This window comes from Mustela lutreola, chromosome 15, assembly GCF_030435805.1.
Source record: "Mustela lutreola isolate mMusLut2 chromosome 15, mMusLut2.pri, whole genome shotgun sequence".
Lineage (NCBI taxonomy): Eukaryota > Metazoa > Chordata > Mammalia > Carnivora > Mustelidae > Mustela > Mustela lutreola.
In genome coordinates, this window is record NC_081304.1 from 36,829,849 (window position 1) to 36,853,642 (window position 23,794).

The 23,794-nt window shown below is 41.2% G+C and overlaps 1 protein-coding gene across 14 annotated transcripts in view; it reads right to left on the reverse strand.

Moving 5' to 3' along the window:
* Positions 1-23,794, reverse strand: part of SYNRG (synergin gamma) — an 85,793-nt gene that overhangs the window by 9,105 nt on the left and 52,894 nt on the right. For 10 of the 14 annotated variants that reach the window (XM_059149718.1, XM_059149717.1, XM_059149727.1 and 7 more), the window contains 6 exons: positions 21,965-22,912; positions 12,240-12,833; positions 10,514-10,677; positions 9,678-9,731; positions 9,072-9,168; positions 7,436-7,584 (listed from right to left, as the gene is read on the reverse strand). In XM_059149718.1, coding sequence (XP_059005701.1) covers positions 7,436-7,584; positions 9,072-9,168; positions 9,678-9,731; positions 10,514-10,677; positions 12,240-12,833; positions 21,965-22,912 — 2,006 coding nt within the window. The remainder of the gene's footprint in view (positions 1-7,435; positions 7,585-9,071; positions 9,169-9,677; positions 9,732-10,513; positions 10,678-12,239; positions 12,834-21,964; positions 22,913-23,794) is intronic. The other 4 variants (XM_059149722.1, XM_059149730.1, XM_059149731.1 and 1 more) reach the window with 2 other exon arrangements.

Consider the following 23,794-nt stretch of genomic DNA (forward strand, 5'->3'; position numbering starts at 1 on the left):
TCTCTCAAATAAGTAAATCTTTATTTTTTAAAAAAACTTGAGAGAGAGAGAGAAAGAGAAAGCGCACACAAACAGTGGGGAGGAAGAAAGAGTCTCAAGCAGACTGCACTGAGCACGGAGCCAGATGTAGGGCTTGATCTTATGACCCTGAGATCATGACCTGAGTCCAACCTAGAGTTGGATACTTAACCCACTAAGATGCCCAGGCCCCCCCTGCAAATAAATCTTAAAAATAAAATAAAATAAATTAAAATAAAATAAAATAAAGCTAGGATGTGCATTCAAGTCCCTGATTTGTCAGTTTCAGGCAAGGTTCATCTCTGAGCCTTAATTTCTTCAGCTGCAAATGGGGATGATCTTACTGACCTCAAAGGACTGTACAAGGGTTAAATGAGAATGAATGTAAAGCATACAGCACGATGCCTGACAGGTTCTGGGTACAAAATAAACTATTATATTACTGGAATCAAATAGGACTATGGCGGGGCACCTGGGTGGCTCAGTGGGTTAAGCCCCTGCCTTTGGCTCAGGTCATGATCTCAGCGTCCTGGAATCGAGCCCCGCATCGGGCTCTCTGCTCAGCAGGGAGCCTGCTTACCCCCCTTCTCTCTGTCTGCCTCTCTGCCTACTTGTGATCTCTCTCTCTGTGTCAAATAAATAAATAAAAAGTAAACATTAAAAAAAAAATAGGACTATGGCAATTTGGTTCATTAAGGAACTTTAAATTCTACCTAAAATGAAGCAACTATGAAGAGTTAAAAGCTTCCTATACAACCTCAGTCCTGCTTCTCTCTAGTAATGAGCTCTCTGTATTGTCTCCCAGCCAGAGTCCCTGGAGTTTGCAGAGTTTTGTTCCAACCAAACTATACAGATGTTGGTTTGGGTCATTTACATTCACATATCTATTTTTAGAGTCAAAGTTCCTTTGCGACAAGTCCTAGCTCATACTTCCTCTGGAGAATGCCTACTATTCTTCATGCAGTTTTACAGACCAAAGACCTACTAGTTACCAAAAGGAAATGACATGGTATAATCAGGAATAATAGCCAAGAAGAGGAGGACTGTTTTTCTCTCATACCTAACTAGGTGAAAAAGGCACAACTGGGAAAGCATGGGTAATTAGAGGAAATGAAGACTCAGTTGAGTTCATGTACAATCCACATGCATTCCTGGGTTCTCTAGCTGCAGACTAATTAATCCCTATACAGTCAGCCCATGTCTAAAAAAAATGTTAGGTAGCATCACTCACTAGACATGGATGGTAGATATGGAGGTTCCTCACGGGAGCTTGATGAGAGGACATAAATGACTGGCAACTCTTCCCATTACCTCACTTTCTGCCACACTGACGGATTTAGAATCATCACATGTGAACAGGGCAACATTTCCCAGGTTAGATGGGTAACCAGAACCAACAAGTGTTCTTTGAGATCACAAAAGCAAATTCTATAGCTTTTTTTTTTGTTTTAAGTAATCTCTACACCCAACGTAAAGCTCCAATCTACAACCCCAAGATTAACAGTCACATACTCGGGGTACCTGGGTGGTCCAGCGGGTTGGGCATCTGACTCTTGGTTTTGGCTCAGGTCTCAGGGTCCAGGGATCAAGCCCCGCATTGGGCTCCATGCTCAGCAGGGAGTTTTTTTAAAGATTCTGTCCCTTTGTCCCTCCCCCTAACTCACATGTGTACATGCTTTTTAAAATAAATAAATAAATCTTAAAAAAAAAAAATGGGAAAAAAAAAAGAGATGCATACTCTACCAACTGAGCCAGCCAGGTGCCCCTCTATGGCTTCTCTAAAAAGGTCTGAACAAAATTAATCCTTGGTATAAAAAAAATCAGAATAGGGATTACAATCTCTGAATGGGATGATGACAAAGAATGAGCACAAGGAAACCTTTTAGAATGATGGGATATCCTGTATCTTTACAGGCACATTAGTTATTTGGGTTAAGCACTTGTCTAAGTTCCTCAGTGGTTTACGTAACACAACTTATTGAATGCTATAACAGATTTTTGTATTTACTAGAGGAAGGCAGGCAAGAAGGCCTGGAGAAGCTGTCCAGAAGGCAAGCCTTTCTCACAAGCAGCAGCTGTAGCACTGGGGGAGTCTAGAAGTCTGAAAAGATGTACAAGGATGAAAGTGGCTTCCACCTCATTCAGTGACAGTGGCAACCTCAAGAAGTCACTACATGATAGCAACCCACGCCAGGGTTTGCCTTGAATATCTCTGGCGCCAAACTGAAAAGAATGAATATATAAGGAGCTTGGTTAAGGCAATTGGTCTTCCGTGATAATTTTTCTGCAAAGAGCTCAGGACAAGGACAGATGCTTCGTATCACAGCCATCTTTTTCTACCAACACCAGGAGAGAAGAGATGAGTAGCTGATTTGAGGTGTGTAGGGGTTAATAAAGATTTTATTCACTTATTTATCTAGAGAGTGCACACACAAGTGGAGCTGGGGGGAGAAGGAAAGAGAGGATCTTAAGCAAGCTCCATGCCCAGCACGGAGCCCAATGCAGGGCTTCATCTCATGACACAGAGATCATGACCTGAGCAGAAACCAAGAGCCAAACTCTCAAATGATTGTGCCACCCAGGTGCCCCTGACTGGAGGGTTTGTACAGAAATCCAGTTTTCAAAACATTAATTAAATGAGAAACTGACTTCCATCAAAACAAAGAATGCTATAATCTAAATGGAAAGGGTGAGGTTATTATTATTACTTTTTTAAGATTTTATTTGAGAGGAGAGTGAGAAAGAAAGAAAGAGAAAATGAGCAGGGAGAAGGGAAAGGGAGAAGTTGACTCTCTGCTGAGCAGCGAGCCTGATGCGGGGCTCACTCCCAGGACCCTGGGATCATGACCTGAGCCAAAGGCAGCAGCTTAACTGAGCCACCCAGGTGTCCCACAAACTAGTCCTGGGCTACAAATGGGGGAAAATGTACAGGAAATAACTTAACTTTTTCTATCAAGTTGCTGTTAGGAGAGATGCCTGGTGTTTCACCTCATTAACTCAGATGCTAAGTAACAATCATCTTTCCCCAGAAAGACTTCTGCACATCTCTGGTTTTCCCCATCCAGTTTGCCCATTTCAAGGAGGCAACAGAGGATAGTGGCTAAAAAGCAGACTTCTGATTTTGAGACTGAACCCAGGTGATATCTTGGTGCCTCAGTTTTTCACCTGTGAAGGGGGGAGAATAACAGTATCTATCCTTGAAAGTTCTGTATTAAGTACATTAAAAAGTTAAGAGTTAAGAACGGGGTACAGTACATGGTTAGCGCTCAGTAAAAGTCGGCTGATGATGAAGAAGATATTCCCGCTTCATCTGGTTCACATAAGCATAATGTTAGGAAGCAAAAGATGGCGAATTAGGACAGACCCAGATGCATACTGATCTCCAGATTATAATGTTTGGTCTTAGACATCTTGTTGCTATAAAACATGCCATAAATGAGTTTTGATGTAAGACTTAAGACCGGTGAGAGAGGCTCAGATGAAGCAGAGGTAACATTACAGTGAACTCCAGAATAAACAACCAGTAACATGTCCTTTCCTGTCCCACAGCCACCCCTGAATATGTCATCAGCTAACTTATTTGGTATGTAGCTGGTGCTTAGAAACATTAGAAAACCCAGGGTTTCATCACCCAAACACAATCCTCGTGCTGTTGTAGCTTAGTTCCTTCCAGTCCTGGAGTGACAGTTCTGTGTTATTTCAAACTTGGGGCTCCTTTTTTAGAGCAGAGCATCATAATATGAAGATTCACAACACAACTGACTTGACAGATCCTCTAGACTTTTACAAAGAACAACTTGTGCATTTAACTCTTTTTTTTTTTTTTTTAAGTTTTAATTTATTTATTTGACAGAGAAAGACACAGTGAGAGAGGGAACAGAAGCAAGGGGAGCGGGAGAGGGAGAAGCAGGCTTCCCGCAGAGCAAGGAGCCTGATGCGGGGCTGGAGCCCAGGATACTGGGATCATGACCTGAGCTGAAGGCAGATGCTTAACGACTGAGCTACCTAGGTGCCCCTAACTTGCCTTTTTTTGTGAGCTTGTATTTAGAACCGTTGCCTTGGGACGTTTTCCTGTAAGTGAAACTGCTGAGCCAAACTACTCGGAATGTAAGTGCTTCCATTCACTTGCCTTTTACTGGGTGTTTATGCAGTGCCTGGCACCGTGCTTAGATAGAGAACAGAAAACAAACAAAATGTGGTCTTGGTCCTTGTCCTCAAGGGGTTCACAGACAGAGGGGAAAGTATATTGGTGATATCAATTTATAGTTCCTAATAAATTCCCTAAGGAAGAGTTCCCATTTTACCACACTGACCCCATTAAGATTCTAAGAGGCAAACCGAACAAAATCTGGGTTTATTAGTAGGTAGAAAATGAAATCTTGCTTGGGTCTGAATTAATGTTTACTCATTAGCAGTGCCTCCCTTTCACGAATCACTTTATGGTGTTGCTCAGATTTTACCGGGATGCTGGTCTAGTTCACATCTACTTGCAGGTTTTCTTTACAGATCAAAGATGTGATCCAACCATCCATGTGCCCTGCTGGGCTACTTCCCAGTTCTCGTTCAGTCTGTTTTCCCACACTCAGATTAACTTCCACTAACTTGTACTTGGAGCTACGCCATTTGGCCTATATGAGAGGTTTCAGAAGAAATGACTCAGTGAAACCTACTGCTTTATTTGCTGAAAGGAGGTTGAAAATAACATAGGTTATATTAGTTTCCTCTTTATAAAAGCCCACAAAAGAAATGTTTTCTGGTATCAGTACCGGAAAAATTATGTATCTCCCAATAGTGGATTTATTTTTATATTATGACCACAGTGAATCATGGAACTCATCATGTCTTCTTTATGTCAATTCCTAGAAAGGGTAAAGTCAACTAACTACAGCTCACCACTAGCGAATGCAAGCACTTTAAAAGCACACACTTTTGTATACTTAACTTCATTCCTGGCTTTATTTTATCTCCACTCCTTTCTTTTTTCCCTGTTTCATTTTCTTATCTACTTATTTAAAAAATTGAAACCTGTTATTAACATTATGGGGTATAAAAATGTGTATCTAGTTTGAAAAAAACTGGTAGGTTCAAAAGGGTATAAAACAAAGTACAAAGTCCCACCAAACACTGCATTAGAACATAAAGAAAGAAACAACACGGTCTGGCTTTTAAGGAGCAAACAACCTAGCCGGCAAAAACCAAGCAAACACACAATTATCAACAGGCGTGTTAAGTGCTCAGACAGAGAGAATGTGCTGTGGATACACACAGGAAGGGCATCAAATTCAGACTGAAGGGCTCTATGGGATACTTCTGGGAGAGTCCAGAGGGAAAAGAAGTCTAACATAGGAAGAGGCAAAGGTAGCCCAGGGGATGGGAAAGGCCTTAAACACTGAGCTAAGGAGTTAAAACTTGATCCTGAAGACTATGGAGAGCCCACTGCAGGATTTTAAATGGGATTTAAATGACATAACCAGACTTGAATTTCAGAAAGAACGGGCTTCGAGGGTGTGCAGAACAGATTGATTGGGGATAACAAAATGAACCAGCAACTCTAGCTATGTGGTCAGAAGTGATAAGGACTGGAGTGATTTAATATATTAAAAAAATATATGTAAGAATGCTAAGATTTTTTTTTTTGCCAAACTCAATAGATTTAACCTCTTGAATTCAGGTTTCTATAAGTATTTCATATCACCAAATAAACATAATTTATCTCTTCCTTTCAAATATTTATACTTTATTTCTTATTATACTGGCCAGAACTGTGTTTTTTTAAAAATAATTACCTAAACTGTATGATTTTAGGTTATAAATTGAAAAATAGCCCAAGGGAACAAAATAGAGATTTTGGAAATGATTTAAACTCTTTAAGAACTTAATATTACAAATCAGAAGCAAAATAACAATGGTGAGAAGATCTGCTGTTGAAGGCATGTTGTTGGGAGAGCTGGTATCCACCTGCCTATCAGCACAGTGCAGGAAGGACCGCTTCCTACCCCATGACGGCGGGCCCACTCAGATGGGTCACACACTTACATGTGAGGAGGAGAGAAAGAAAAGAAGAAAATGGAATAGCATATTTATTCCAGCTGTGGAAGGAAGATAAATTTCTGACTATTGTGAAATAAAGGATATTATCAGAGACAAACTGAATAGGCATGAATATATAAAAATAAAATAGTTTTGCCCAATGAAATGGAAAACGAAGGGAAAATAGAAGATGACGAAAATAACTGTATAAACTTGCCAGTCTACATCTGTGTGTATATATAAATCTATTACAAATATGAAATATGTAAGGTCAATAACATATTTCACCGAATAGATGGTCAAATAGTCAAAACAGATAGATGATCAATTTACACATAAAGAAAATAGAGTAAATTATCATTAGGAATACTGCACAGCCTCTACAAAATGAACGAAATATAAAAACACCTACGGGGGCGGGGTGCCTGGCTGGCTCAGTCAGTAGAGGGTGACTCTTGATCTCAGGGTTTTGAGTTCAAGCCCCACAATGGGTGTAGAGATTACTTAAAAATAAAGTCTTTAAAAACAAAACAGAACACCTTTAGGGACTCACTATGCACTTGCTAAATGAAATAGCAGACAAACAAAGCTGGAACATAGTGTAAAGAAAAGTATACTTCTATGTTGTTGGAAGCACTGCCCACTAGCCCAAACTCTCTAGAAAGCCACACAATAATATATATATGAACACAAGCGTGTGTGCAAACACACATTCCGACCTTGTAAGTTCACTTGGGGGAACTATATCCCTGGAAGGGTGAGTAATCATTTGTTTAATGATATTCAGAATGGAACCATTCATAACAGGAAGAAGTGGAAATAATCCAAGGGCCTACGAAAGTAAAAAGACTAAATGAACCACAGGACGGCAGCAAGATGTGTTGCCCAGCGTTTTAAAAGGACACACATGGGGCCATAGGGAACTAGAGGAGCAAGCAGAGGAATACACAGCAACACTCTGCAAAATGAGGGTCTGTGTATGTGACAGGTGTGGATGGAGGGATGCGGGCAGGGCTCCCGGCTGGCTCCAGCAGGAGAGCGTGCAACTCTTGATCTCGGGGGTGTAAGTCTGAGCCCCCTGTTGGGTGGAGAGGTTATTTATTAAATAAATAAAATTTGAAAAAAAGGAAGCAGCCCCAGGATGTTGCCAGAGCAGATGTTTTCCTATGCTCTGGATTTATGTGGGCAACGCCAGTCCAGGGGCTGTCGAGGAGCCGAGCTGGGGCCTTCGGCTAACTGTACACTGATCTCCTTCCTTGAATGTCCCACAATCCAGGAGGCACCTCACCTTCACCCTGCAGAAGGTGCTGCCACAGGGGCATACACGTCACTTTACTGCTGAGGTTTCTGGCAAGGAAAGCAAGTGCTAAGCACCGAGCGGCCTTACCGTGAGCGTGGCCAGGGACATGAAGCCAATGAGGTTATTCCATACTTTATCGATGTCCTTCAGCAGCTGCTGGAGTTTCTCACTGCACACTGCGGTGGCCTTTATGCCCAGCTCTACGCGCTTGGTCACTCTGTACACCTCAACGACACCTGGAGGGTGAGAGGGCGGGGTGAGGGCAGGAAGTGCAGAGACGATGGGTAGCACAGGGTCGCACTACCACCTGCTGGTGTCTTTGTGGGAAACGTGGACTGTATCTGCACAGAAGTGAATGGACTACTCCTTGGGACCAGTCTACACAGTGTTGCAGTGTAACTTCCTGGTAAGAGCACGAATCACAGCTACAATACCTGGGTTCAAATCCCAGCTCTGCCACTTCCTAGCTGTGTCACTCTGGGCAAGTCACATAACCTCTCTGGACCTCACTTTCTTCATCTGTAAAATGGGGATAAACCCACTTCCCCAAGGAGGACTGAATGGGTTAATACTGTAAAAGGCTTAGAGCAATGCCTGTAGAAAAAGAGACACTATGCAAGTATTAGCACATTTTTCCTGGCTTCTTTGTAAGTTCATCTGTTTAAGTTTGGGAAATTCCATTAAACTGGGATTGAACATTCAATGTTTCCCATTTAAAATGGGAACATCAAAAGCCTAAAAGAATCTGATTGTCAATATCATCACAAAGTAATTAAGAAATATCTCACTTCTCTGAATGCCCAATGATTTACAAACTCTGTGGCTTCATTCTTCTTTTATATCCACTTAGCAGAACAGCACATGTGCTTCTCCTGTGGTCTCTGAATTGTGGCTGAATTCTTCCAGCCAGGAAGAAAGGTGCCAAGCTTCTTCACTTTCTAAGGACAGCCACCAGACACATCCCCAACTTTCCTCCGAGCCTCTAGAAGAGAGGACTGGAGGAATTACAGGTGGTCCTCAGATTTGGGCATCATCAGCTGAGGTACAGCGCTTTGCTTTTCCTCTTCCTTCCCCAGAAGAAGGGCAGGAAGGTGCCAGGGTGGGGTGGGGGCACAGTTCTGAGAAAGGGAGGCCAGGGAAGACCTTACTCAGAAGGTGACACCTGAGCAGAGATCTGAAAACAACTAGGGTCCAAGACCAGTGGCTCTGGTCACGGGCCAAGTGTAAACTTCAGGAGGAGAGCAATACTGAACTAGACAGAGGCTGGGGTCCCAAGCTGGACTGAGACATTTAATAGCTGAAGACAGGCAGGAAGGTAAGGAATTGTGATGTCAATAAGGGGCAGAGAGGAAGAACCGACAGAGCATGGTCAAGGTAAGGCATTAATTGGGGGCCCAAGAACTTCACTGCGATCAAGAGTTGGATGCTTTACCAATGTAGCCACCCAGGCGCCCCCGCAAGGGTTTCATGCTAATGCCTCATCTGGGTCAGATTCTTTGATAAACCAGTAACACAGACCCAGTTTTACACTGGGATGTATGTAAGGACTGAGAAACTTCACCATAGGTACCTTAAGTTGAACAGTTGTTTCTGTGACTCAAGCATCTTACCTAGAAAGTCATATGTAGCTTGAAAGATCTACATTAAAATACTTAACATAAGGGAAAACTGAAAATATTGTGAACTTCAAGATTCTGAATAAGTAAAACACAAAAGAACATACCTAATAAATACTCCATGCCTTGAGCTGACTGGATTACTTCTGTGCACACACAACTACTACTGATTCCATTTAAAGTATCATTTGCCTTCTTAATGACCTACAAGAAACAAAATCATACCACCTCATATAATGGAGAATAGTAACCACAAATCAATTTCCTATTAGTAGAAAACCCAATAGAGAAGCCAGAGGGCTGAAAAAGCATGATGGGCTGATAGATGTATATGACTCCACAGACCCAAATCTGAGAACTTAATTTTAACCTTAAAGAAACAATTCTCCGTTTCTTTGGAAAAGAGAGAGGTTCTTAAGTTTAAATGCTATTTTAATTTAGGCAGCATTAATGATATCATTTTGCTATTTTTTTAAACACAGTGATAGGTGAGGGCACAAGTGACAAATGAACCAGTGTTTGCTATAGTAAACGTGAAAGAAGCCTCCCTTATGATGTGTGACTTTCCATAGAGCTGCCCTTTGCATAAGGCCATTGAGGGAGGGCTCTCCTCAGGTTTTCCTCTGTCCTTTCAAATGAACCACAGAAAGAAGGCAAAATGGCACAAGACAGCACTTACATGCATGTGAGCACCATAAAAATGACATACTCACATCTAGGGCACTCCCCAGGCATCTCTGCCATTCATACGCGTATCTCTCATTCTCCTGTGAAATTTTAAGAACTGGTTAAACTGGGAAGCCTGGAATCCTCTGTGATTTCTGTCCATTTAAAAAGCACTGGAAGACTTTCCTTTTTATTAAAACCACTCTACTTCAAGCACAGTTTACCTTTTGAAACCACTAATGACTATTCAAAATTATTGATATGTGTAACTTCTGAGCCCTGGACTTGCGAATCTGAGAGGTATGTTTTGTAGCAGCTTCCCTCTATTAATGTTGCCTCATTTGTTCTAGTAATAGCAGAAACTGCTTCAAAGGTGCTAACCACACAGATGTTTTATACAAGAGTAAACAGTAACCCACCGGCAGTCCTACAGCTAGGCCAATAGGCACCAGAATGAATGACAAGGAGGGGCAGGGCGGAGAGTTAAGAGCATTGGCTATAGGAGAAAAACAGCGTGGGACTAAGACGCAGCCAACTAAGATCCGGAAAGTTCCCCCCCTCCTCTATTTTGATGTTTTAACATTCGCTAAGTCCAAAATGATAAATTCCAAGTGCCCAAAGAAAACTTCCTTCAAACACTTCCCTCCTTGTGAAGTCTCATGAATCATTTCAATTTTAGGGTCGCTGAAAACTTTCAGCAGATGTTGCACCTGCAAGTATTTTTATCCAGGGCTAATGCTGCCATTCTCTCCCTCTAATTAAATATTTTATGTCTGGTTCCTTGTGACCTTCTGCCCTTACTTCCCCACAAGCATTTTTTCTTGAGGCCCTCAGTGCCTGGATGGTCTTAGATGCGCCCCCTGGAGGAAACTCCCTGACTCACCTCCACCTCTCCTGTCAGATCTTTGTACTTGTCACGGATGACAGGCAGGGCTGGCTTCTCACTCAGAGTGTTGGAACGGTCTCTGAAAGGCTGCTCCAGAGCCGGAGAGGGAGAAGAACGGCTTATTTCTTTATCGCCAAGGCTCAAACTCCTTTTGTGTGATCCTGGAGAAGTGGACAGCACAGTCAAAGGTTCTCAATACTCAGCTTAATTCAAGCCAAGGCTTTTCCTTGCTATGAGACCCTCTTCTTTAGATGCTTATGCCACGAAGCATTCAGAAACACAGTCCTCGTTCATTCTTCTCTGGCAAGCTATCCAGGTGTATCTTGGAGACAGTGTGTGTTTGGCTCCAGACCATGTCAATAAAGCAAGTATTGCAATAAAGAGAGTCAAATGAATTTTTTTTGGTTTCCTAGTGCATGTAAAAGTGATGTTTACCCTACATTGCCATCTGGTAAGTGTGCAATAAATAGCATTTTAAAGATCAGTGCATAAGAATTGGGTTCTTTTCCAGTCATTAGTCATGGGTTTGCACCGAGCTCCTCCCTACTCTCAATCCAACAGAAATCAATGATACCTTCAGTCAGGATGGGCTTAAGTAGAAGTAGAAGGGGCACGCTTAAATGCCTTTGGAGAGCAGGCAGGTCAAGTAAATGACTGAAGTAGGACAGCCAGAGACAAGAGGTGGTGGGCCTGTGACACTGGGCCAGCATGTCCCATCTGTCAGAGTGCTGCAAAGTGCTACTCAGCACACTGGATTGTCAGATGGGGACATACAGGCCTAGTAGTGCCAGATATGACAACTTTTCAAGAAAAGCTAGAAATCCAGATTGTGAAATCTCATGATTCTTATCTACTGGCAACTGTTCCACCCATTAAAAACATTCTGGGGCGCCTGGGTGGCTCAGTGGGTTAAAGCCTCTGCCTTCAGCTCAGGTCATGGTCCCAGGGTCCTGGGATCAAGGCCCACATCGGGCTCTCTGCTCCACAGGGAGCCTGCTTCCCTCTTTCTCTGTGCCTGCCTCTCTGCCTACTTGTGATCTCTCTGTCAAATAAATAAATAAATAAATAAAATCTTAAAAAAAAAAAACCACAACACATTCTGTGCAGACCAATCAGAACAGTTCTGCAGACCAGATGCAGATCCATGGCTACCATGTTGCAGTCTCTGAACTAAAAAATACAGTCCACAGCCAGGAAGTAAGAGCAGAGCTAACTTGCCCACAAGTGGATCAAATCCATTTTCCTCGCTCATTTTTTTTTTTAAGGTTTTTATTTATTTATTGGAAGACAGAGATCACAAGTAGGCAGAGAGAGAGGGAGAAGCAGACTCCCTGCCAAGCAGAGAGCCTGATGCGGGGCTCGATCCCAGGACTCTAGAATCATGACCCAAGCTGAAGGCAGAGGCCCAACCAACTAAGCCACCCAGGTGCCCCTCCCTGGCTCTTTGAACACAACTCCCCTCTAGCCAACACGCTAATGAACAAGAGACTCTGTGCTATGTTTGTTGTTAGCCCCAAAAGCAATTATCTGAGGGACACTGGCTTGACTTCAGTCTTGTTGCAAACCTTTTTTATATCTATCTATAATCGACCCTGACTTCAGAGGCTGCAAAATCTACTTCCCCCTAAACCAGAGACCAACTTTTTATTCGTATGAAAGAACATCTATCGCCTTAGTGGAAGAAACCACCACAGTACAATCATGGCCACTGATAGCTACTCACCTTGAACCGAGAGGTCAAAGGTCGCCAGCTCACTTTTGATCATTTCTTCACTGGATTTCATTTTGCTCTGTGAATTGGCCACCAAAAAGTCAAATTTGCTGATTTTGGGCTTTTCACTTTGAAACTCTCCAAAGTCATCTGAACACTCTTTGGGGGTGTCATGAGAAGTGCTGCTGGAAGCTGGGCTTGGGCAGGTAGCCTCTTGGCTCCGTTCCGTTGTCGGCAAGTCCTGTCTTGTGAAATCTTTATAGTCCCCGCTTTCATATTCCTTTTGGTCACTGGCCTGAGGAATGACATCTTTAAAACTGGAAAAAGCTGGGAAAGCAGTCTCTGGAAGAGCATCTTCACTTGCGAAGGTTGTTACTTTGGAAAGAGAGGTCATGGTGAGGTTTTCGGAACTGCCAAAGGATGTCTCTTTCTTTTGAAGAACTGAGGCAGCTGAGGAGGACCCGCTTCCTGCTGAGAGGACAAATGGAGAGAGTTTTCTGCCCTGAGACGCATCATCCCTGTCTGACCAGTCATAGCTCGTAAGTGCGCTCACTGCAAAATTGCTACTGTAGGTTCCAAAAGCAGCATATTTTAAGTCCTCTATATCTGAAAGGGAAATAAGACCCCACAATTAGAGGCAAGCTCATGATTTAGGTAATGCCCTAAACTCTGCAGAAGTAAAATGTCTAGCATATTTGATTAGTTTTATATTATGTTGAAGTTAACTAAATTTAGAGCTTGTACTAAAATTAAAGGAATTGGGCTGTAAGATCTGATCTTTAAAAACCCACATTAGCTTTAAGCTGGCATTTATATTTAGTTACAAAGAAGCATTTTTTTTTTTTTTTTTTTGCATGTAAAGATTACTATAAAAAGACAGAGGAGTACCATCTACCAATGTATGACATGGTTCGGATCACTTAAACTGCTCACTTATAAGCTTTAAAATGTACTTACAATACTCCCTGCCTAAAACTGGGCCCTTTTATCTTGACTTGGTTGGGAAATGTTCCTTTAACACATGAATGTTATGAAATGTACAAGACAAACTACTTGAAAACTGACAATTTCTCAAAAGTAAAGTAAGGCAAAAATAATGTTACCTAACTTTTAACCAGTTCTTAGGAGTCTCTGTCTCAGGCAACATCAAGGGTAAGATTTTAATGAAGCAGTTACTTACCTAATTGTTATTGTCAATATGGACGCCACACTGCTGTGATGGAGTATGAGGGGGGAAAAATTAATCTAATCTACTTTAGCCTCTAAAAAAATAGAATCAAAGTTCTGGGTCCTGGGTGGGTTTCTGTTTCTCCTTCAACTATGTACCAGCCCCTCTTTTAAAAAAAAGAAGAGAAAAGAAAAAAGGAAAAGAAAGAAATGCTGGGGCAGAAGACTCATTTTATAAGCATTCTTAATATATGTTTAAAAATAATTTAAGACGTAGAGAGAGAATGTAAGGTTTTAAGTAGGCTCCATTGCCCAATGTGGAGCCCAATGTGGAGCCCAATGTGGGGCTGGAGCTCACGACTTGGAGATCAAGACCTGTGCTGAGATCAGTTGCCTGACCCTTAACCGACCAAAGCACCCAGGCCGCCCAAGAATGTAGGTTTTTGATTTAGACAGATCTTGGTTCAACTCAATGGTGCCACCTACTGCTTGTGTGACACAACGCAAGTTATTTGACAGTTCTTACAACCTTGGTTTGCTTCCCTGTAAGCTGAGAAGGCCATGGCCTGGGAAGGGCTGTGTTGTGGCGCTGGAGGAAACACGTGCAAAGGACCCGGCTCAGCGCCTGGTGAGCAACCCGTAAGGGCCGGATTGGCACAGCATCGTTGCCGCCAGCCTCCACCGGACATTTAGTTGCTGCTTTAGGGCCTAAAATGGAATTATTTCGTAGTACAGATGAAATGTCAACTCCTCATTGTAATGGTCCTAACTAGGGGAAGTTTCTTGCTTGCTTTCAAAGACCAAAAGCCACCGAGGCTGAAAACCGCTGATGTGCGCCCCCCACCCCCCCAGCATGCCGGCCGTTCAGTCTGGCCAAATGTCATCTTAGTCTTGGTGGCCCAGCCGGACAGCCAGGTGCAAGGCTTCCTCTCTCTCACAATGGCAGACATGGCTGACAAGGCAAATGCTCCACAGTTCTGGGATCCAGGTTTCCCTAAGTTGACAGGTGACCCACACTAGGTTGCTGTGTCTTTCGGTTAAGGGATTCCTGACATTTTCACAGCTCTTTGAAGGGTATACTCCAAACCTGTCTCGCCTTCTCCTTTAACTCTACTAGCAAAAGGGCACTAAATTAGTAACAGGAGTGGAAAATCCTGGATTACACAAAAGGCAAACCAGCAAAAAGTAGATAACTTCCACAGAAACATGTATGTTAAACGTCTGTGGTGTAAATGGTCCTCTTCAAATCTGGCTTGTCGAACAGGAGGGGGGCAAAATATTCAGATGAGAAATGTACAGTTTAGAATGATTAAAACAAGGCTTCAGGCAAAATGCTTTCTTGGTGTCTGGCTGCAGTGCTTTGTTCCTCCCAAAGATTGAAAGGGATCAGGAGGTGCCCTGACTCAGAGAGGGGAACTGCCCTGAGGCAGGTGCCTTAGGACAGTTGTCTTCAAGGGGTACATGCAAAAAAAAGTCTCACAACAGGGTATTTGTTATTGTTAGATGCTACCAGAAAGCTTTTTTGGGGAAAATGTATTATGAACTACTCCAAGAATCTCATTTACTACAAGGGTAGCAATTTTAGCAGTCTTCCTAAAGACCAAAGGCAAATTTAATGAAAACTTAAGCTCTAGTTCAAAAACCACAACCCAGTTGTTATGGTAATAAAAAGACCCTTTTGTGCAATTCTGCAGTAAGAAAAAAACAGGTGTTTAAAAAAAAAAAAAAAACAACCAGAAATGATTGTATTATAATCAGGTAAAAAACATTATAAGCAATAAGGGAAAAGCTTATTAGCTTTTCAGCAATTAGCTGAAAAGCTTTTAAATATTCTTATAATACTACAGATCTTCAACAAACCTTACTTTTATTAAAAATGAGAGGCATAGCATTTTGTCTTTTGGAGTAACTCATGGAAATGACCAAATGAAAGATTAAAAAAATTTATGATAAAAAAAAAGATGAGGGCACACCTGGGTGGCTCAGTGGGTTAAAGCCTCTGCCTGCGGTTCAGGTCATGATCCCAGGATCCTGGGATCAAGCCCCGCATCGGGGTTCTCTGCTCAGCAGGGAGCCTGCTTCCTCCTCTCTCTCTGCCTGCCTCTCTGCCTACTTGTGATCTCTGTCTGTCAAATAAATAAATAAAATCTTGAAAAAAAAAAAGATGAGTAAATATACAAGATATGCCAAAATCCAGCTTGAGGTTGATTTTAAAATTTTACTTTTGCTTATTCATTGGCTACTAGAGTATAAAAAAAAAAAATTACTGAAGTGCAATGCATCTGAACACAAAAGGAAGCACTAACTGACTTAGGTAAGGAAGATGAGAACACTGTCTTTCTAAATCTTTGCATTTATAAGTAATATAAAAACTGAGTAGTATTTCTTGGAGTGGGGAATATTTAGTAAACCATTTTCTAAGAAAAATGTGGTAAATCAGTTCACGGAGGGTAGGTTAAACCAAGAAAAGTTCTCATTTCCCATGTTAACAATTCTACCTTTTCTAAGCAGTTAAATTACATGTATTACTGTATGATGGTTTTCAAAATATTAAAGATGCTGTGAGACCTGAAACATCAGTGATGGAAGCCCTGTCTGGAAAAAATGATGTGGAATAACCCACATTTTGTAATCACTGAAGTTTCTATAGATGGGTTTTCCATTCAATAGCTGAATTCTGACAATTGCGGGAGAAACAGGAAAAAGAAAACAGAGAATGGATGCAATAAAATGAAAAGAGAATCACTACTGCATTTCTAGTTCTCCTGAAGAGCTCTGTGGCTGTGCTAGGTTGAACAGCAATTGCACACAGATAATAGGCCAAATTGTGTGCTGTAATACAGGTGTTTGTTGGCAACCAGGAATGTCCTATTACAAAGGCCAGGGGAATGAACTAGGCGAGCTCCTTTCCATCATGGAGCTCAAATCAAAACATGGATTTCTTGCTTACGCTGGCAAGTAACCCTAGCAGTCTCTTCCATAACTTCTATTCAAATCCCCCCGGAACAGATGAAGACAAAAACAAGGTATTTCTTGGAACAAAGAACGTGAGTTGCCATTACATGACGCGAAGGCCATACTGATTTCCATGGAAGTTTTCTAAAGCAGTAAGCATATGCCCAGGTGATTAAGTTCCTGGCTTTTGAGAAGGGAGCTTAGACAAAGAAGAAAAGGATACATGCGCGAAGTCTATCATTCTTCAGGGTTTTGTACAGCAATAAAAATGTTCAGGGGACTAAGGAAGAAATCTCTTTTAATTTCCAATACTGATTTAATCCAAACTTCACTTACCAAAGCAAACCATGAAGTATTGATACATCTCAACTTCTTTCCACCCCTGACACTATTCTACCTTCACATGATCTATTAACTATAGAACTTGGGCTGTGGCTTAGAAGTCTCAAATGCTTGGATAGTTGTTCAAGAAAAGAGAATGAAAGTGACCACACTGTGAGTCTGACAGGCAAAATGCTGCGGTCTAACTGCCTTCTAGTGTTCCCTAATCTGTCTAGAAACCTCCCATTCTTTCTTTGTCCTGACACAAAGAAATCTTTGGTGTAAATGATACCCACGCTATCTGTAAGCACCCCCAGATTTCTGTGCCAGTACTTTAAAGTTCAACAAAGAAAATCAGCTATTCTGGAGATATGTGAAGCCCGAAGAGGCTGGAAGGTCAAGGAATGGTGTCAGGCTTTACAGCTGACTCTTGAATGGTATGGGTTTGAATTGCACAGATCCATTTATATATGGATTTAAAAAAAACAAATAGAGTTTAGTACTGTAAATGTATTTTCTCTACCATGTGATTTTCTTGGTAACATTTTCTTTTTGCTAGCTTACTTTATAATACATAATATATCTAGCATACAAAACAGGAATTAACGGACTTTATTTTATCAGTAAGGCTTCTGTAGGCTTATTGTCAAAGTAAGTAGTAGGCTATTAGTCAAAAGCTGTATGTGGATTTTTGGACCGCACTAGGTCAATGTCCCTAACCCCCATTTTGTTCAAGGGTCAACCATACAGGGGGACTGCTCATTGTCATCATGAAAAATCAAATCTCATTAAAAAAACCACCAGATGAGCTGTAGGTGGGACCTTTTGGCCATGCAAGGGAGAGGGCAGCACCTGGAAGACCCTCCTATGCCCGTGACCTTATAATGCTCTCAAAGCCATTGGGCCAATGCTTTCCAAAACAACATATCAAAAGAATTCAACTGATGGAAAAACAAAGCTAGAAGAAGCTCTTTAAAAAAATAATTTGAGGGCGCCTGGGTGGCTCAGTGGGTTAAGCCGCTGCCTTCGGCCCAGGTCATGATCTCAGGGTCCTGGGATCGAGTCCCACATCAGGCTCTCTGCTCAGCAGGGGGCCTGCTTCCCTTCCTCTCTCTCTGTGATCTCTTCCCTTCCTCTCTCCTACTGTGATCTCTCTGTCAAATAAATAAATAAAATCTTAAAAAAAAAAAAAAAAAAAAAAAATAATTTGATTTTGATATATTAGGATTTAGCCCAGCTTCACCGATATGTCAGTGTCCCCTTCATGTTCATTTGCGACTTCATTCTGCAATCACAGAATATGATTGCAGAATATGAATACACTTGTATAATTTCTCAGGCAGAATATGAATACACTTGTATAATTGCAGAATATGAATACACTTGTATAATTTCTCAGGCACTGACGTATGACTTCAAGCAGTAACTGTATTACTTTACTTGGCATAGGAGTAAACAGAACACATCATAATTAAAACGTAATATATTTATCCAAACACAGTAGTCTGAATGGCAGACTCAGCTTTTCTTTGAATAATTCCAAACCCCAATATGCAACTTTTTTCCTTCTCAAATGGCCTACTTCAGATACTGTGAGTGATCTCTCTGGAATCCTATTCAAAATCCTCATCTTTAATGGTTTAATTTCCTGTCTATCTCAAATTTTTAAAGAACAAAGAACTAAAATCTCAAAGTATAAGGAAAAAAATGTCAACCATGGAAATAATCCTTTTTTCCCAAGATTTTTATTGGTCTTGGGTTTGTAATCTAAAAAACAGTAATATTCCCAAGGTTTTTTTGCTATTTATATACTCAAAAATGAAACAAATATTTTCCAAACTTAGCATTCTCTTATTGCTAATTTTTGTATGTCTTTCTAGGATTATTTTCTTAAAAAGGAAAGTGGCTTAAAGCTTAATTTGAGGACCTCCCCTAAAGCTGTTTTAAGAACTTGCTTTATGGACTCTGAGTTAAAACAAAACAAAACAAAACAAAACAAACAAACAAACAAAAAACCCAAAAGACTCAGGGTGGCTTCACGAAACATTCTGAAGCTGGAAAGATAACATGCTCTACAATTAGAGCCCGAGTGCCATTTCAGACCCACACTGAATTCAGTCCTGAAGACATTTTGATATTAACACTGAACACTCCATTACAGAGATTATCAATTTAAGCTCAGTTTGCATGCACTGTGCTCAGAAGTCCATCTCAATACTATTCCATGATTTAAGTTAAACTTACAGATATCTAGTTATTAACAGATGTATTCCCTGTCCCCAACACTCAACTCTTTGATCTATTTCCTCAGCCGCTCCCTCTTTTCACACCGTAACTCCTAGTGGAGACAGGCTCTGTCATGTTTACTAAGCGGTAAGACCTACTCTGTTTTTTCTCACTAGAAGAAAGGAGTAAACTTTTCCTATTACATAGTGTAAGGTTAAAATTACATCTTAATTCAGTGCCATGTTGAAAATTTCTATCAATGGAATTATAAGAGGGAAAGGCTAAGCCAATACTTTCTTAGGAGAAAGGTATTTGAAGAAAACAACAAAAGGGAAAGGCCCTCTAATCACAGGAGATGCTAGAGCTTTACACTTGATACGGACCAGATATTTCTCTGGTCTAACACTTAAATAGTACAAATTACACACATCCCCACACTTTCAAAATATGCCAAAGAATTATTTATTAACATAGGACTTACAGATCACAAAAGAGAGTGGTACAGAAGAGCTGGAAAAGAAGTCATCAGAATAAGCATGCAGATCAGTATTTGCAGAGGAATATACCAAAGCAAGTTCGAAAAGGCACATTCACACAGAAAATGTCTAAATTGAAAAAAAAAAAGACATCAGAAAAGCAGCCAAAAAAAAAAAAATACTAATAATAAGGCGCTGATTAAAATACAACGATTTTCAATGTCAAAGAAGAGCTACTTTACAGGTAGGTAGGTAGCTAGCTACAGAAGTCTTGCTAACCCTTTGAGAGTGTCACAAATGAGGGTAAGCTCTTGCTGCCAACAAAACCAGATGATCGAAATGACTGCACATCAAGATGGTTCCGTGCCAGAGAGATTAAATTTGGTGGTGGGGACAAAAGCAGCCTAGTTGAAATTATATGCAGCAAGGGCTCAAAGGGTTAAATGTAATAGTATGCAGAGAAATCAGGCAATGTTATTAGTATTATCTACCTTCCATACAAAGAATTATAGCAAGAGTTAAAAGAGACAGTATCCCCTTCAGAGTTAAGTTGGGGTTTCTAAACAAGATTAAGGACCAGAGAGAGAAATCTATTAGTTTATTCTCTTTTCATCGGCTCACTTGTTATTTCTCCAACAAGAAGTACCTTTAACCCTCAAACTAAGAGAGCAAGAGATACTGTGGTCAACGTGAGGTTAAAGTCAAACCAAAGTGCACTGAAGAGGTCCCTGCCATTTACCTTCGACAGTACATGTAGGCAGCAGTTTTGCTCAACAACAATATAGCTCATGGGTCAGGCATCAACCCCTTTTCCAACCGCTCTAAAGGGATACTGCTCCTTTCCGACAGGCGGTTTACAGGTCAAAAAGAGGAAACAATCTGCTTTTAAGAATATCCGCAAACTTAAGAGACTGGCTTGAACATTACAGGTTCCAAGCTGAGAATGTTCCAAACATACATAAAAGAACACGAGCACAGAAGATTATTTTAACAGGTCAGTCAGAACAAGCTTGGTCACAAGAACCTGCCCCTCCCCAAATAAAATGAAAAAATTTTAAAGGAAGGAAAAGAAAAAGATATCCCAAACCTGATTTAGAGTCATCTCATAAAGACATCTAGCTTGGCACTACGAAAGAATATAGATTCACTTAAAAAAAAATAGCTTCTAATTCATAACTTCAGAGTTCAAAAGGCTAGTATACATGTCATGAGATTTTAAAATAAAAATCAAATATTTTTCAAAAAACAGAGCACTTTGCAACCGACTACTGTGGCTCAAGCAGCTCATACAAAAAAGAGAAACAAAATCACTCTATCAAACAAACAGCAGCAAAAAAAAAAAAAAAAGGAAACCATCTGAGGAAGAAATACAAAAAAAGGAAGTAGACAGTTGGGCGCAAGGAGCTATGCAGAGTCTGCGACCCTCAGACAATGCCCCAGCCAGCCAGCTGCCATGTGACACGTATCCTCTCTCTGAGAACCTACTCCTGATCCAGCACACTGTTTAAGAATATCTTCGACTACTCCAGCAGCCAAAGGACAGAGGAGGTTTTGTTCTCTGACTTACCATTTTGATATATGCAAAAGCCATAATACTTTGACATTTCTGCCACAATCTGTAAACTTGGAAATGTCTTGTATGTCCCTCTCTAGTTAAAACACAACAAACCCTTCGAATGTATAATATGTTTTCTAGAATAATATAGTAATACTGAGATAGTTCTCATTATTAAAGGCCACAAAATGGGTTTATCTTTCTATATAACATATCAAATAACAAAACAAAATAAAAACGAGGACACTTGGGAATCTAGTTTTTATGACAGGAAGCTGGACTACAGAATAAACTGCTACAAGTAAATCCATATAGAATTTAGAGAGGGCTCCTTGTAAGATGTTTTCAAACATTTTATGAGAAAGTTAGTAGTTACCCTATTCTACCATCTACAGATTTGTTACAATTTAATACTTCCAGCAATAGAGTTCACACCGAACACTGTACCTGAATTCCACTACAACTCGTGCCCTCCTCCTTGCCAGACTCTGGCACACACGACATCCAGACAAGCTCTTTCCCTCCTCCCTTGTGGAGATGTGGCAAACTGCAGTACAACCGGCTAGACATTTTTACTTTCTTGGCCTACCAAGAGTCAGTTTCTGTAAACTGAACAGAATAATATATTGGTAGCTGCCAAACAGACCCAAGAGAAGAGAGAAGGAGAGGGAAACACCGACCTCACTCACCGAAATAGAGGAACATTACTGACACTGCAGAAGTCTTTATAAAAAGTCCTGGTGATGTAGGATTCATTCAGCAGTGGATTTTTATGTGCCTCTAACACCAAGTTCGTGTTTGATTTTGAAAATAAATTAATCAATCCAATCTAAGTTCCATGGTATTCAGGGGATCCATACATCCAAATACCTACAGAATCAACTTTAACACTGCTTTAATGGGATTGGCAATGAAGAGGTTATTAGAAATTCATAAAGGTTAAGAGCCAGAGCCTCACTCTACTGGAAATTGGCACCCACCACACCATCTTTGAAATCTACATCACCATCACCAGAGTAATCTCACCAATTCCTCACCTGCAGCAGGAGGATGCTGGCCACTAACTGTTGGTAAATCCAAAGAGCTATCAGACATGACATGCTTAAGATCTCCTCCCACATCAGCCAGTTTCATGTCAAACTGAACAGAGAGTGCGTCTTCAGAGTCCTCCTTGCCAACACTGCTGCCACCAATGGAAGGGAGATCCAAGGACTTCACCGAAGCAGAGTCTTCTTTGGTGTGTCTGAAAGCCACGGATTTCTCGCTCAGGGATTTGTCTGAGTTCATGGAAGAAAATTTACTGGAGTGGAAGTCAGCAAAATCATCGTCACTTTTTCCTGAAGGAGTGTTATCTTTCATTTCTTCAACACCTAGTCCAGATCCTTCCAGAGAAAGTTGTTTGAAGACATCATATTTGGTAGACGCAGCAGCTGAGCCCTGTCCCATCTTCACTGCACTGCTCGAGCTGCCAGGCAGAGGTACAGGACTAGCTTCCTCTTTAAGGGCATCGTATTTGTCATCGGCCTTTTGCTCAGCTGAAACAGAGCTGTTACTGAAAGCCATAAAATCTGCAAAGTCATCCTGCTCCCCAACAGATGCTGGACTAGAATATTCTCCAAAAAGGTTGAATTCTCCAAAATCATCAGCCAAACTAGACATCTTCGTGGTTGCCAATGCTGTTGTGGCTGTAGCGGGCACTGCTGGCTGTGGTCGTGTGGAAACGGCTTTGGATGCACTAAACGCAGCTGAAAAAGACAAGGGTTTCTCGCTGCTGCAGTTAACTGAGGAAAACATGTCTAGATCTGCTAAGTTCAGAGGGTTTTTCACTTGTGTTTGTTGTTTCTGTTGTATAGCTCCTGAGGGGAAGGCCGCTGGAAAAGTTTGGTCTTTTGTTGGTGGTTCTAGTGGTGATAGACTGTCGGCAGTTTTAAAATCTGTGAAGCCATCATCTGTGCCTGCAGATCTGAATTCTGCAAAGTTTTCCCCTGAAAGAACAAAAAAACACAACATAGCCAAATAAATAAAAATGCTGAGCTGAAAACCACATGGTGCACAGCATATTAAATTACAAGCATACTTTTAGAGACTTTTCCCTCACTGGCTTGACATTATTTAACCATGCTGAAACCCTATCAAAACATCTCTTTGGAAACTACACATCTGTTTCCACACTGAAGGTTAGTGATACCAAAAGAAATACGAATCAAACCGAGAGCACCTAACAGCCGCAGTTTTATTTGCTCATCTAAGTGTGCTGGGTCTCCTAAGGCCAGGTCCTTCAGCTGGCCAAAAGCGCAGCTCTCGGGGCTTCAGGTCACTACAGGTAGCCAGCACAGCACACAAGGGAAGAAGAAAGAGGTGCTCGAAGTTCCTGACGAGAGACACGTTGAAATAATGATCCCTTAAAGATAAAATGCTTTACATGGTGATCAATCAAGGCAAAAAATGTCACAGATATCAGTGAAATACTATGAAAAATTCTGCATCTAATATTCAGAATGTGAAACCCTTTGTTCATCTAGGCACTTTAAGCATATTCTTAGGTATCACTGGTCTTCCTCCAGTATATGGGGGCATTAATTGGAAGGGAACTTCAACGAAAATTTTTCAAAAGGTATCTACTTACTTGCAAAGCATTCTAGCTAAGGACACTTTTTTTTTTTTTTTAAAGATTTATTTATTTATTAAAAAAAGATTTATTTATGTGAGAGAGGGAGAGAGCAAGCAAGCAAGCGAGCGAGCGTGTGTGCTCATGTGAACGTAAGCAGGAGGGGCAGAGAAGCTCAAGCAGACTCTGCCCCGAGCAGGGAGCCTGATATGGGGCTGGATCTCACAACCCTGAGATCATACCCCAGCCCACGCCAAGA